The sequence below is a fragment of the Argiope bruennichi genome, chromosome 7 (assembly GCF_947563725.1).
Source record: "Argiope bruennichi chromosome 7, qqArgBrue1.1, whole genome shotgun sequence".
Lineage (NCBI taxonomy): Eukaryota > Metazoa > Arthropoda > Arachnida > Araneae > Araneidae > Argiope > Argiope bruennichi.
The window spans coordinates 110,267,063-110,281,659 of record NC_079157.1 but is presented as its reverse complement, the minus strand read 5'-3'; the positions used below and the strand labels follow the sequence as shown (position 1 = coordinate 110,281,659).

The following is a 14,597-nucleotide window of genomic DNA, read 5'->3' as shown; positions in this document are numbered from 1 at the left end:
ACTATTAAATTTCTGAGTAAAAATTGTTTAAAGGTCACACAAAGAATCGATGCGAAATAGTAATTATATTAATTATACGAGGTACAAGTTTTAATCAATGATTTTCTGCTTAATCTCACTTTTATATAAATTTGTTTTGCAATCATTTTACGAAGGAATTTGTTTTATTTAATTCCCGATTTCCAAAAATTGAAGTTCAAAAATATAGATCTAATTGGATGAATTATTAATGTTTTTGAGCTTCTTTTGATCAGTAAAGAGACTCGAAATATTCAATTTTAATAACTTCCTTTGTTTTGTTAGGAAGCAAATGTGTACTAAAATACATTTTAAATCTCTTAATTATCACTTTCTTAAAAATTGTATTGTTTGAGTTTTAAAATTTTAGATTTAGGAGAACCATTAAATTTGAAGGTTTTATGAAATTCAAATATGTGAGATTTTATTCGGCTCTCTGTTTTCTCGAGTTGCTTTAAAAATCGTTAGTACGTAATGTCAAAGCTCTTTGTTGCTGTTTTTTCAAGCAAGTGTAGTGAAAGAATCGGATTTTCATCGCATCTTTTGATAGTTAGGAGAACGTAATTAGCCACAATAAATAAATAAATATGATCCTCGGCAAGAAAAACGCATTTCAACGTGAAAAACTAGTGAAGTCTTTTTAGTAACTCATTATAGCATTTTAATTGCATTGTGAAATGAGATCCTCCATTCTTTTTGTGATTTTTGAAACTTTGTTTCATTTACACAGGCAGATGTCACTCATCATTCGGTACCTATGGCAGTTCCAGGATGCTTGTCTGTTATCAGTGGACTCTTGATGCTTCTGCTTCCTGAAACATTAGGGAAGAGACTTCCTGATACCCTAGAAGAAGGGGAGACATTTGCGAAGTACGTTTTGATACACATAAACTACACTGAAAATAAAAGTTAAAATTTTTTTTGAATTCAAGTTTAAAAATAAATGTTGATTGTAAAATAAATCGCAAGTAAGAGAAAGAAAATTTAAGATCTAATAAATACTTTATCTGAACAGCAAACGTCATTACTTAATAAACAGATGTATTTTATCAATTTTACACAGAAATTACTTTTATAAGATCTTTTCTTTTTAACTCGTATTTCATGCTTTCAGTGATTTTTTTTTTGTTATCTTAATCAATAATTTCAATTAGGATGTTTCGGCCTGAAGGTTAATGTAAACGCCCTTGTATATAAAAAGTTTTTTTCCAAAGTGATATTTTTAACTGTTCGTAAATTTGAAAAACACATCATTAATTTCAATCACTTTAGAATTGATTACCCAGTTATTATTTTGGCAAACAAAAACACGTGCACAAAAGCACATTTGAAAATAATTTTAAAATCGGAATGAGGGATTGAACACCAACTATTTTCGAATTCTCATTTCAAGGTATGGAAACATGCGCCTTCTGAAAAATGAACAGCAATCCAATTTTTAAAATTAGATCATTGTGCGTTTTTAATTACTCTTGTACGCAAAAAAGGAGTTAAAACAGAGAAAGATGAAGCATAATGACCCTCAAAATATTCTACCTAGAAATTGTTGGTGAATTTCTACGGAATTTCATTGGAAGGTTGTTGTTCTGTTCATTCGTTCCCTACTGTCGTATTTCCTCTTCTTCTTCACGCAGCACCATAAGTTCGTCGGTAGTTCTAATAACGTTCTTTCCCCAGCTCATCAATGTCATTTCTATTTACCTTTGGCCCCATAATATTGGCCAAAGGCATAATCTCGTTAATGAAGGCTTCACAGGCATTTGCCCCTTGGAATCGCATTTGACAATGCTACCCAGCTTCTTCCATACAAAAATAAAGATTGTCTTCATATAAGCACTTGACACAGAATCGTACCCGAGATGTAGCCAATCCTGCATGCGTCTTCACGTCACTTCTTTTGCGAAACATAGTTAAGAGAATAATTTTTTTTTACATTTTATTTTGCCCATTATGCGAATTGCTCGTTATTTGAGATGCTTATTCAGCAAGACACAGTTGCATCATGTTTTCCGTTTTAAGAAATGACATGAACTAAATAAAAGCTTTTAGATATGTTAAAATTTTGGGCCGTAAATAGCCTGGTTGGTAAGGTGTTGGATTCGCGTCCTCTGGGTTGCGAGTTCGAACCCCGCCGGCCGAAGACTCTCCGTGTGTGTGGTGGCTGGCGCATGTATAAATCTGTTGTGGTCACAAAGTCCTCCATGTCGAGAGTAATACCACTGGGGGTACTGGATCAGGGGTGATTGTTCTCTGATTCAGGTCTAAATTACGATCAGTGGATGAATGAATGAACTCCGCCCCGTAAAAAGAGTTGTGACGTGTGAGTAGCTAAGTCGTACTCTTGGTCCCAGTTGGCGCTACCGAAAAAAACAAGAGACGCACCCTTGGCTTAAGATCACTGACTTCGAACGTCAGTGGGCTTGTCTATAACAAGTGCCATTAGAAACAACTACAAGTTTAATCACATTCATCATAAAAAGATAGCAAAGAAAAATCCTTTTCATCGCATGCTTTTAAATTTTATCTCTAGATAATATCAAAATAATGAAAATTCATGACATAATTATAAATATTTATAGATTTCGGCCTGACAATTGATTGCAATTTACCACTACACTATTTTTAATAAGAATCATTAGGAGCAGTAGGAAACAAATTTGGCGAAATTTTCCAATTTAAGATGATTGTATGATAATAGAGAATACATCCATATTTCTTGTATTTAATTATGCTCTTCAGAGTTCAATAGGTTATGCTTTTTCTCCTAAATTAATGTTTTAACTAATCTTTGTTACACGAAAGTTTGCAATTACCCAGTGCTTTCTAATAACCCCAGAGACTAAGAGGTCACTGAAAACAAGCATTTCGATTTCTGGTCATAGTAATGGATTTATCGTTTTCAAATATAATTGAAATGGTGAAAAACTATCGTATATTGCCTCAGAAATGCATTTTATTGCTGTCCCCTTTTATCCCAAAGTACAGTTCTTTTTATCTTTTTTAAAATGTTTTTTAATTTTACCCTCTGAATTCTCTTTGTAGGAAGCTTGATATCCTTTCAAAGGGCGAAAAGCACAACGGCGTTAGCAATGGTATCGAAATGGGAGAGAGAGACACGAAAAGTTCCGACTAGTCTTAAATTATAAAATAAAACAAAGTAAAGAAAAGGAACCAAGATGGAACCATTTATACATCTTTGGTGACAAAAAAAAGGCGAAAGTGAGAAGAACGCACACAAGTAAGGAGATTGGTTGAATAAAGGACACGCTCTCTTTACAAGGATTTGTTTCTGTTTACATTTATTGCGAAGTTTTCTAATGGAGTTTCTGCTAGATATATTTATCCGTCTGATTTATTGCTCATGAACACTCATCGTTCACTTCATGTTTTGTCACATTGTCTTCGGTTAATCAAAAGATATGCTATGCAGTTGTCCAGATAAACTGATTGATTTGATGGAAGAATTTGCTAATGGGAAAACTGTTGTAACTTATGCAAGATTTTACTTTTATGCTGTAATTACGTTGGATGAGTGTTTTTTCTATTCAAACAACATGTATGAGTAAGTTGGCTACATTTGTTGTTCAGTAAGCAATATGGAAGATCATATCGTGTGCTTTTTGATACTCAATATACATTTTATAAGCTTTTAAACATGCAAAATAAATATTTAATATTGTTATTTTTTGTGAATTTTAAATCAGTGTTATATGAAATCATGGAATTTAGTGAGTATCGAGTTTTTAGTTGTATTTTAATGCTTCGAATTTCGTGCATTGTTTTAAAAATTACATAGCTATCTGTATTTTTACCATGCAGGATGTTACTTTAAGAGAATTTTTGTAAGTGCTAAGTGTGATTCCGTGGCGCAACCTTCACAGTAATTACTTTTGTAAGACACGAAACTTAATATCCTTTTGTTTTGTGATAATTTATATAACCATAATCCTTCCATTTCTAATTGCTCAAGATATACATTCACCAATTAATCAGTAACAATAATATGAATCAAATATAATACAAGTTTCTAAAGAAAAGTTTATTTTCTAGTCAGGCCATTTAAGCATTGAATACATAGCTTTAAATATATTAAAAATTGAAATTGTTAGATGCAACAAATAATCATAATTTTAATGTGTAACAATACTCATTTACCTTAAAAGGTTCAAACGGAATCTCTTATATTTTCCCATGATTATAAATTACTCCATTATGAGCAAAGAAAATCTGAATTACTTACAAATATTTATAAATAATTTGTAGTTTCTTTGAATGTTTCGATGTGTTTTCTGATGTTCCATCATTTCATAATTTAGAATTCTTTTGCAAGTTAAAAGTACAATGAAAAAGTTCTTCACATCCGAAAAAAAGATACGATATTAAGTGAGGCATTTGCAACTTTTCTTCTTCATATGTCAGAATTATTTTAAAAGTAATAAATTAATACACATTTAGGATAGAAAATATTTCCTAGTAATATAATGAGCCTTAAAATTTTAGATAAACGATGGATTTAAAAGTGAACGTTTGTAAAATATTCTTTAACAATTTTAAAGTGAATACCCATCAATGTTTTATATGATCATAAGAATACTTTACAAAACTTTTAATTATTGAAATAACTTACAAGGAATTTTCTATACTTAAATAAAAATACGTCCTTTTTTTATGAGAAAATTATCTCATTCCGAGTTCCTGAAAAGAACTCAATATTGTTAAAATTGAAACTGTGTGATCAGATGTATTAGTTTTGTATTAATATTGGAAGTATATATAACAGCTATTTTTTACCAACAAACAAATGGTAATAAACAGTTTTTTTGGTTTGATAGCTTTGCCTCTTCAAGGAAATATTTTAAATAAAATATGAAACAAAGTTATTGTAATAAAATGTATACTTTAATTTAAAATATTTAGCTGTAATATACAAAACATAACTATTTTTCTTAAGATTGGATAAATCTCATAACTATGAGAATTGTATAAAGTTGTTAAAATCATATTGCAAATTAGTTACTTTCTTAGATTTTTGCCACTCGATATTTTTTACTCACTACATCAAAAATATTTTTTGGAACTGGTTGTTTGTATAGGATTTCATATTTAGCTTATGTTGATAAAATGCTGAGAAATTATATATATATAATATGTATGTATAATTTTATTATTAGAGTTGATTTCTATATGAAGAATTTTATGAAAATTGCTCATTATTGCATTTCTATTAAATAAATATTTTGCTTAAAAAGTTTTTATTGTTGTCTTCAATTATATGGATGCAGGATTTCGGGTCCATTAAATTGCAAATAAACCAAGACACATACATTACATATTTAAAAAATTACAAAATAATGAAATTTTATGTATGCTACACTTTAGCTGAAAATATCAAGCAATATATAAGCATTAGCATGTTCATGAGCATGAAAGTAATTGCATTCATTTTGATACAAAATGACATACCTGTTAAAAATATTTATTAACTCAGAGAATCGTGTATCCAGTTCTCTATGGCCCTAAAATTTTGAAATTATAATGAACTTTAAAGTAATTGCTAACTGGCTTACTGAGTATTTTAATTTTATATTGCCTTTCTTTTATTGCTAAGAAATCTAAATATTTGACGAATCCTTTTATAGAATTTCAGCCACACTAGTCCTTTAAAATTCTTTAGGCAGTAAATTTCCAATATAAAAAGACACAACACCAGTGATAAAAAAATCTGAAACCGATTTTTGTGTTATTTTGGTCAAAAAATATTTAGAAACCACGAAAAAGTATATAAAAAGCTGTTAACTTCAGTAGACAAATATTCTTAAATGATCCGTAACGTGAAAAAATTTATGAAAAACCGTTGGCTTGAAATAGTTCTTAGAAAAATTTATACCAATCGAAAAATATCAAAACATCAGTGAACCGTTTTTTATTGCATTATATTTTCATCTCGAATATAGTTATAGACATAATTTGACCTTTTAGAAGGACAAAATGCACTCGACAGTGTTTCTTTCGGATTATTCGCCACTATTCGACATGTATTCCTTCTTTCTTCTAAAGAACTACCATTTCAGGCCATTTAATATTTTATCACAAATTTTGACACCTACCAATATATTTTGACATTATACTGGCATTTGTAGTTTCACATATTCATAAAAGGCATTTAAAGATGTGTCACACAATCCTGTTATTCATCATCACTTAAATTATGAGAAATTTAAGAAGTCCAAAGTAAAGAATTATTACAAATAGTTAATATTATTCGTAAGGTATAACGTAACGCATTAAAATCTTGAAATGAAGCTTGTGTCGGTATTGATCACATTAAGCTCAATGAAATTTTTTCAAAAAATTCTTCGAATTTACAATGAATTGTTAACCCTTTCTAAGGCCATGGGAAGTATTCTTCCCACCAAATTTATCAATCTTTGTATGAATTTATGTAGGTTGGCATTAGTTCTGACAATTTTTTTTAGAAAGACAGAAACTTAGATGCTTCAGTTCTTTATCTCAGACAAAATGATGTGTCTTGATTTGTTACTTAAGTATTAATTAACCAAATTAATTAATTAAATTAAATTTATCTAATAAGCTAAATGAATATCTCTTATTATTCTAATTTTAAGCCTAAAAATATTTTAACATAATATGACTAGAAAAAAATGGCCCTTTAAAGGGTTAAACGATAGGCATCCGATTGAACAATCAATAGTTCAAGTACTTTTACAAGACGGGAGGTGTACAAAAGATGAAGTATCATCAGAACAGTCGGTGAAATTTGGTCAATTTAAATCTTTTATTATTATAATTTATATTTGAAAAAAGCCATGATATATTAAAAGTGTATAACATCCGAAAGCTCTGCCATAAAAGTAGTTATAAATTAATTTTTTTAATAAAAGACACAAAACAGTCGCATTAAAACTCCTAAAGAATTTCAGTTGGATTATTCAAAATTTCTTTAAAACTCTAGAATGGTTCCCAATTTTTAGTATAGTGAAAGAGCTTAAATCACTCAATGAATTTAATCAAATTTTAAAAAATAAATTTTTTTTTGATTAAATTACTGAAATTTAATCAAAAGCATCTTCTTTTGTCAAAATAAAATTTGTAGTCCATATTCCAAATTCCGTCTAGAGGGCCTCAGAAATCGCTAAATTCAAGTTGCATGGAAATAAATTGAAAGGTTAGCTTAAGAAATAAAAGAATGTGACGCGAGTTGTGATTGTCATTAAAATTTTGAACAAATCGAAATAACTTATGTTTTATATTGTTGCTTTCATTGTGAAATACACAAGAACCCTAAATAAATACACATATTACTATTTCACACAATACTTAATAAATATATAACTCAAATCATTCGAGCAACGTAATAATGATTGCATAATAATTTTATGTTTCAACTAAAATAAATTACAGCGAAGCTTATATAAAATGTCTTTGATTCAGATATTTCTATTTTCATGGTTTTTAAAGACCACATTTATACATTTCGAAAAATCCTTTCAACGATGAGGTACGAAATAAATTGCACGATTATGACATTCTTGGAAACCCCTATCGTGCATCAATTTATGATTCTTCTGGAAGATGAATTAGATTTGGAAGATGAATTATTAAGGACTCTTTTGTACCAAAGACTTTCTAGCGACTATGAGGGTTTTCGGAGGTGTCATGAAAGAGTAAAAGGGCAAGATGTCGCAAAATGGATGGGATCGCCGACTTCTCCACAAGAGCAATAGTAATCTTCTGATCAATGGAAACGGTGAAGAAATAAAGGGAATGGACCATGTCCTGTTACAGACAGGATTTCTTCACGAGTCCAGGAGAGTGGTTGCCATTTTACGGCTTTGATGACTTTATAAACAGAGCGACCAGTATTTCCATTATCCCAAAGATTTTGCCATTTTCTTATAAATATTTTCTGAAGATGCTGTTTAAGATGACACCGGGATTTTGGATATTCCAACGGAATACCTTCGATATCTGCTTTTGCTAGAATATCAGCTTCTTCTTTACCCCGATAACCAGAATGTGCTTTGATCCATCTTAAGAGAATATTTGGGTTTTGATGGAGTAGGGACTGGATGTCTCGGACAAGTTGATGAGGAGAGTGGGGATATTGTACTGCTAGCAAACTTGAAAGACCGTCTGTCCAGATTTTAATCGTCTCGTTTTTTTTCACTTGCTCGTATAATAGTCCTTTTCAGCCCAAGTAATTCGGCTTGAAACACAGTGTGGAATTCCTGTATTTTCCCTTTCCATTCGAGGACTTTCATGCCATTTTCGAATGCGCAATATGAGCAACTTGTTACCAGCTTTGTTTTGGACCCATCTGTGTAGAATGTTAGACTATTATCCACTTCAAAAGGCTCTATTGTTGAAATTAGTTTTTCTATCTCAAACAATGAGGGGTGGATAGTAATTTTCTTAACTTTTTCTTCAAATACTCTTGGTTAATATGTTACACCTTCAAATTCTATTTCTTTCTCTAAGCAAGTGATATTGAGGAAAAGGGCTTCTTGTTGGGCCTTCAGGTGTAGTGGCATGATGCCTGTAATCACTTGCAAAGCTGCAGTTGGTGTTGTGCGATATGATCCATTGATATATAGGAGGAAGATCCTCTGAATAGATGCTAGTTTTCTTTCCAATCTTGGAGAGGATGAGAGTGACCACGCACTTACACCATGCAGGAGCATCCTTTCGGTGACTGTTTGATAAAGGGTCCTTCTGAATCTTTGTTGTAGTCCCCAACGGGGGCCTGCTATGCGGCAAAGTTTTTGAAACTGGTTGATAGCCTTACACAGAAAGTTGTTGAACTTACCTTATACAGAAAGTTGTTGAACTTACCTTATACAGAAAGTTGTTGAAACTGTATGGGAGAAATCCAGTTTAACTTTTCATCTAACTAATTTTCATCTTAACTTTTCATTTTACTCCCAGATTGTTGAGCAATGACGTTCGTTTTAGAGGCTGGGTGTTCCATCGAACAGTTGGACCCCTGGGCAATTTTCCTATAAGTAAATATTGTGATTTTTCTATTGATGTTTCGAATTGATTTTTATCGCCCCATATTTTAAAGTTTTGAGTGCTAAGCTAGTGTGTTTTTCCATTTCTAGCCGAGTTCTCCCGCTTATGACAAATGCGAAATCGTCTGCATATGCTTGCAAATGAATTTCTCTTGGAAGGTCTGTTTTTAAAATTTCCTCTGAAACTATATTCCAAAAAAGAGGAGATGTACAAAATCCTTGGGGGCAACATTGTGTTTGCTTCCATACCACTGGTCTGTCACTTGTATGAATTGCCACTTTGCGATTGGAAAGGATGTCTACTAAGGTTTCTGAGGTATTGGTTTTCGAATAAAATTTACTTAATCTTTTTCTAATAGTGTCATATTTTAAGTTGTCAAAAGCACCTTTGATATCTAATGAAATAATTATGACGTAGTGTTCTCTTTCCTTGGCCTCTTCGATAACATCTAGCAACTTTCGAAGAGCATGATTTATTGATTTGACTTCTGTGAAACCAAAGTTGTGTGGGTGTAACATTTGCTGCTTATTAAGAGTAAAACTAACTCTGTGGAGTAGTAATTTTATAATAATTTTCCTAAGGTCGGAAGGAGAGAAATGGGTCTATAAGATTTCAATTTATTTTTTTCTTTCCTTTTGTGAAAGAGAACAATTAATCCCATTTTAAAAGGAGTTGGGAATTTTGTAAGCTCAAGGTATTTGTTCATGAACGTGGTTAATAATTCTGAAAAGATACTGTGGATAATTGATATAACTATGGTATCAATACCATCGTAACCAGGGGCCTTGTTTTTAAGTAGTCTTTGAATAATATTTTTAATATCTGTTTTAGTAAAGGCTTCTTCAAATTTACAAGGAGTGGAATGCATATTTATTTCTTATGGATAAAGCTGTTGAAGGATTTTACTTGCAAAGTCCTTAGCAATACCTGTTAACGGGTTTTCCAACGAGTTGAAGATTACTGAAGACGATTGTGCTGTCTTTGTTGAATTAAATGGAGTTCCGTAAGGGGAAGTTTCAAGCAAAAATTTCTCCAATCGTTTCTCTTTGCATGAAGTATTTCTTTTTTGCAGATTACTCTTTTTCTTTGAATAAATTTTCTGGCAATGTTCTCTCATATCTCCTGTGCTCTTCTTTACACGTCTCCTCAATGCATTTAGTTCCTTTTTCTTTATTTCCAGATTTTGGTTCCACCACGAAAAAAATCGGAGCTGTGGAAATTTTTCTAATATTGTATGAATGTAGAATATAGTATTTCCAAATGAAGATTTTTCGGTAGCGGCGTCGATGTTTTTGGTTGTTGAAGATTCTTGAATGATTTCTATTAATCTAAATAGCTTTTCTCCGAAATGATTGCAGAACTTTTTGTGACCACCAAATTTGGTTTTGAATTTAAGATAGGAGAGCTTAGAAATTTCTGAATTAATGATGATTTTAATAAATTATGATCACTGAGAGATTCATTGTCCATAACCTCCCAGTCGTAAGATTTAGCCAAGATAAAGTTAGAAGCCAGAGTTAGATCAGGCCAGCCTTCAGCATTGTGCTGTTGAAAAGTGGCTTCTGCGTCAGGTGAATCTAAAATTAGAGGTTTTTTTCAGCTAAGAAATTTTCCACTTGATATCCTCTATTGTTATTTGCACGGTAACCCCATCGGAAGATATACGCATTCATGTCAGCACCTATGATTAGGTTTTCGTTCTGTAATTTGGTGTGGACTTCCTCAAGATCTTTGATTGTTTCTTCTGTATTCGCAGCTGGAGAAGAATATGCAGAAATTACAGTTAAAGGTTTATCTCTGTTGGGAATTTTGACTATAACTGTGTTCTCACCTGAAGCAAGAAATATTGGAGAACTGCGGGAGGGCAAAAAGAGAATGCCTGCCTTTCCATTTCCTGATAACCAGCTTGTCCACTGGCATGGAAGAACTTCTATTCTCCCGTTTCTGACATATGGTTTTTGTACTAGGAAGATATTCGGAGTGATCGTTTGAGCTATTTGTACGAGAGAGGTTGTTGCTACTTTAGACTTGGCAAGATTAATCTCAATTTTTAGAGAATTCGTTACGTTTTGAAGAAGCGGCCAAAAATGAGTCTGATCAAAGAAAAGGTTCTTATGCGACTTTAATAAATCGAGTGTCATTACTAAAATAAAAAAAATACTTAGTAACTTACTGTTTTCTGGTATAAGTAATCTTCTCTTAACAAGGACAGAAATGGGTAGCAGCAGAGTGTCGGTTGTCATAATCAGTGCCATTTTTATAGTTAGATTCATCACAGTTTATGCAAACTGGATGCTTGGCCATACATGTTCGAGTATCGTGATTTTCTGTACAAATCGCGCAGTATTTCTTTTTTGCTTTACAATCTTGACACTTTTGACTCTTACTTACTGACACTACACTCTTACACTTTTGACATGAAAAATTGCGACGAACACTATAAAATTCTTTAATTTTATAGAAGCTCCAATTCATTATCAGTTTTCCTGTTGCTTCCAGAGTGAAAAAAGCAGAAGCTGGAAGCTGTAAAACCCAATGTTGGTATCCTTCGTCTCGCCCTTTAAGTTGGAATTCTATTAAGTTTTTGTCGCATTCAGTGGATACCTCAATTGCATTTGAAACTTCTTGCTCGGTTGTATCCTTTGGTATATTATAGATAATGCATTTCAGAAGTCTCTTCTTTGGTGGTTTGTGAACGATGTTTAACTTCAATTCTTCGGTGTTTTGAATTTTACTAATGAGTTTTTCGATGTCTTCTTCGTTCTAGCAATCTATCACCACCCCTTTATTACGAATTTTCCGAAACGACTTTATTTTGATTTTTTCATTTGTGGGTTTAAGCTTGGTACCTAAAAGTTTTGGAGAATTCGACAGCATTAGGAGTTTTTTTTTTCATTTTTGCTTCCTGCTGTAGATTCATTAGAGTCTGGATAAAGGAAAATAGTGTGCTTAATTTTACTTACCCCTTTGTGAACTTAAACATATGTCCTCGAATAAACAATATCTTGTTGATGTTGACATATGGTTGAGGTTTTGGGAGCCTTGGGGGACTTTAGTGGAATTGGAGAGGGAAGAGCCTGAAGCAGCTTTTTGGCAATCAATCTTTGATCATCGGCGAGTCGGTATTTCAACTTAAGCTTGCTGTCTATAATTTTGTACAATTCAGAAAAAATTTCATCACTTGATAGGCAATTGGCATCCATAGCTAGAAAGTCTTTTTGGTTCATTGACTAATAATTTTAAAAAATTGGAAAGATTCTTTGAAATTATATTCTAGGAAAAATATACAGGAAATGATCAGTAATAAGAGCAAAGCAATCAATTTTCTGATAAGGGAATATAATGCTTATTTAAGATAAACTAGAAACTGTGCTGTAATTAAAAAAAAACATTTAAGAAAAAAAAAATACTACTAAACAGATATTAATTTTTGATTCTAACTGTCTAGCTTCAGAATTAAATGACTGTGAATGATAACGGTAGATACGCTTGCTTAGTTAAGTATCGTACAGTGAACTGCCAATTAACAAAATAACTGAGATATGAAAACTGCCTGGTCAAAAATACCAATAAAAAGGAAGAAAACCTTTTGCATTCAGGATTTAAACAGCCTGGAGATCATTAGAAGGATTATCAGTAATGACATTTATAAGAACAATTTGGATTAATGTTTTACACTAGAGTTTTGTACTAATAAAAGTGTTGTATATATAAATAATAAATTTTAAAATTTTTTATCTTTAACAATTAAATACAAAAAGAAATTAGGGGTTTAAACATGGAAATGATTTTCCACTATTAAGTGTCGACTGCTTGCAAAGGCTATTTCCTAATAGAAGAAGCAGAAATGTTGTATTTAGTGGAAGTTAAACAGGTTCTCAATATTCAAAAGTTCCAGCAGAAATGTTCCTGATGATGATGTTATTCCAAAAGGAAACCAAAATTCAAAATCGATCTTACCATGGCAGATTGGAAACCACGTGACATTGTAATCAAGCACAGTGGTCCTGTGAAACTTTTCCTTTGCGATAGCAGCTATGAACAATAGTTGACACGGGATGCTTTGTTCGCTGGAGGATAACATAACATTCACTGTGGTGGGGGGAGAGCGGGGTCGAAAGTCACCAGCTTGTTTACTTCGCATCGAAGGGGTTGGATGCGGCCGGGTGGGGATACAGAGAGGCGTCTAAGTATCTGCTGTCGGTAGATAATGGAAATGACGTCTATTGTTGAAGGGAAGCCTAGCGTCGCTTAGGAAGATGTTTGATTTCATGTTGTCTTTTCCTAAAGAAAGGAAACGGTTATTGAATACTATCTGTCGGATATTCACGAATAAGTCTTGCCAACTAATGAATTGCAGATGCAAAAAATAAGTTCTAAACCTTTGATGACTGAGGAGCAAAAATTTTTTACCCTCCTTCCTTTTTCCCTATAGATGGCGCTCTATTTACGTGTCACAATGAAGGAACATGAAATCTCTTTCGGAATTTTGAAGGAAGAGATGCCAATAAAGTTGACTTTATCAAAAGTCTGTTGTTTTTTTTTAGCCTATTAGAACAAGATGCTCAAAATATTATGTCAATATATTGAATACTTTGCACAGCATTCAGAATATCGAATAACAATACAGAAAGATTATAAGTATCTTTTGTTAATAGGATGTTCTGCATTTCATAATTATCCCCATCTCAGAAAATACCTCATCGTTCTTGGAGCCCATCTATTATTTTTCTTTCTCGGGACCATGAATTACATCATAGCGAGAAATATCTTAAAAGAATTTTTCCTTACAGTATATGCAATTAATTCAATTAAAGATTAAGCTATGATTCGCATATATAACAGAAGCAAGAATCCATATTTTAGAGCAATAGTGACATTTATCTTGAATATGGTTGACTTCCTTTTTAAATTTTACGCTTAGATAGAGGAGATTCTATAAAATGCTGATAAATCTGAGGATTTTGCAAATGAACAAATAAAAAAACTTATAGAATTATTCTTTTTCAAACTCAAAACAATAGAACATCTTGATCCCCCCCCCCTCCCAAGTAAATTTAGAATTAAAAATTTTCACATGATTATAAAAAAAAATATTGAATTGTAAAGAATGGGAAATTAGAAGTTAATTAGTAGATAATAGGAAATAAAGATTAGAGATAAAATTAGAAGAAGGATTAGATTAATAGAACAGTTTAATAATATTTAATTTAATCATTTTTAGCCTTTTTTCAGTATATTATTACAATGAAATAATTTAGTGGCTCTATTTATTCCTTTTCTATAGTGAAGAGATTTGTTTCAACACTAGTGATGAAAACTTCATTCGCAGAAAGAAAAAAAGTAGTGGCGCCATCTATATTTTATATTAGAAGTCTAAATTCGTATTTAGCAGATTATAAAAGATACTTAGTGTGTTTTATTTAATGTTGTATGATTATTCTTTTCAACGGAAGTTGCTTAGTTTATAAATATGAATAAGAATTCGGAGAAAGTAAGTTTAAAATGTAATTTCAAAACTTAATTAAAATTATTATTAAACTAAA

At 31.7% G+C, this 14,597-nt stretch overlaps 1 protein-coding gene and 1 long non-coding RNA gene across 5 annotated transcripts in view; one reads left to right on the top strand and one right to left on the bottom strand.

The window, feature by feature from the left end:
- The window catches only part of LOC129976476 (organic cation transporter protein-like), a 96,782-nt gene extending 93,593 nt beyond the window's left edge, over window positions 1-3,189 (top strand). For all 4 annotated transcript variants that reach the window (XM_056090082.1, XM_056090083.1, XM_056090084.1 and 1 more), the window contains 2 exons: window positions 749-888; window positions 3,061-3,189. In XM_056090082.1, the coding sequence (XP_055946057.1) occupies window positions 749-888; window positions 3,061-3,151 (231 nt within the window). In that variant the 3' untranslated portion in view covers window positions 3,152-3,189. The remainder of the gene's footprint in view (window positions 1-748; window positions 889-3,060) is intronic.
- LOC129976479 (uncharacterized) overlaps window positions 643-14,597 on the bottom strand; it is a 45,770-nt gene continuing 31,815 nt past the window's right edge. The window contains exons 3-5 of the long non-coding RNA XR_008785145.1: window positions 13,012-13,335; window positions 12,015-12,196; window positions 643-862 (exon numbers count right to left, since the gene is read on the bottom strand). This is a non-coding gene — a long non-coding RNA (uncharacterized LOC129976479). The remainder of the gene's footprint in view (window positions 863-12,014; window positions 12,197-13,011; window positions 13,336-14,597) is intronic.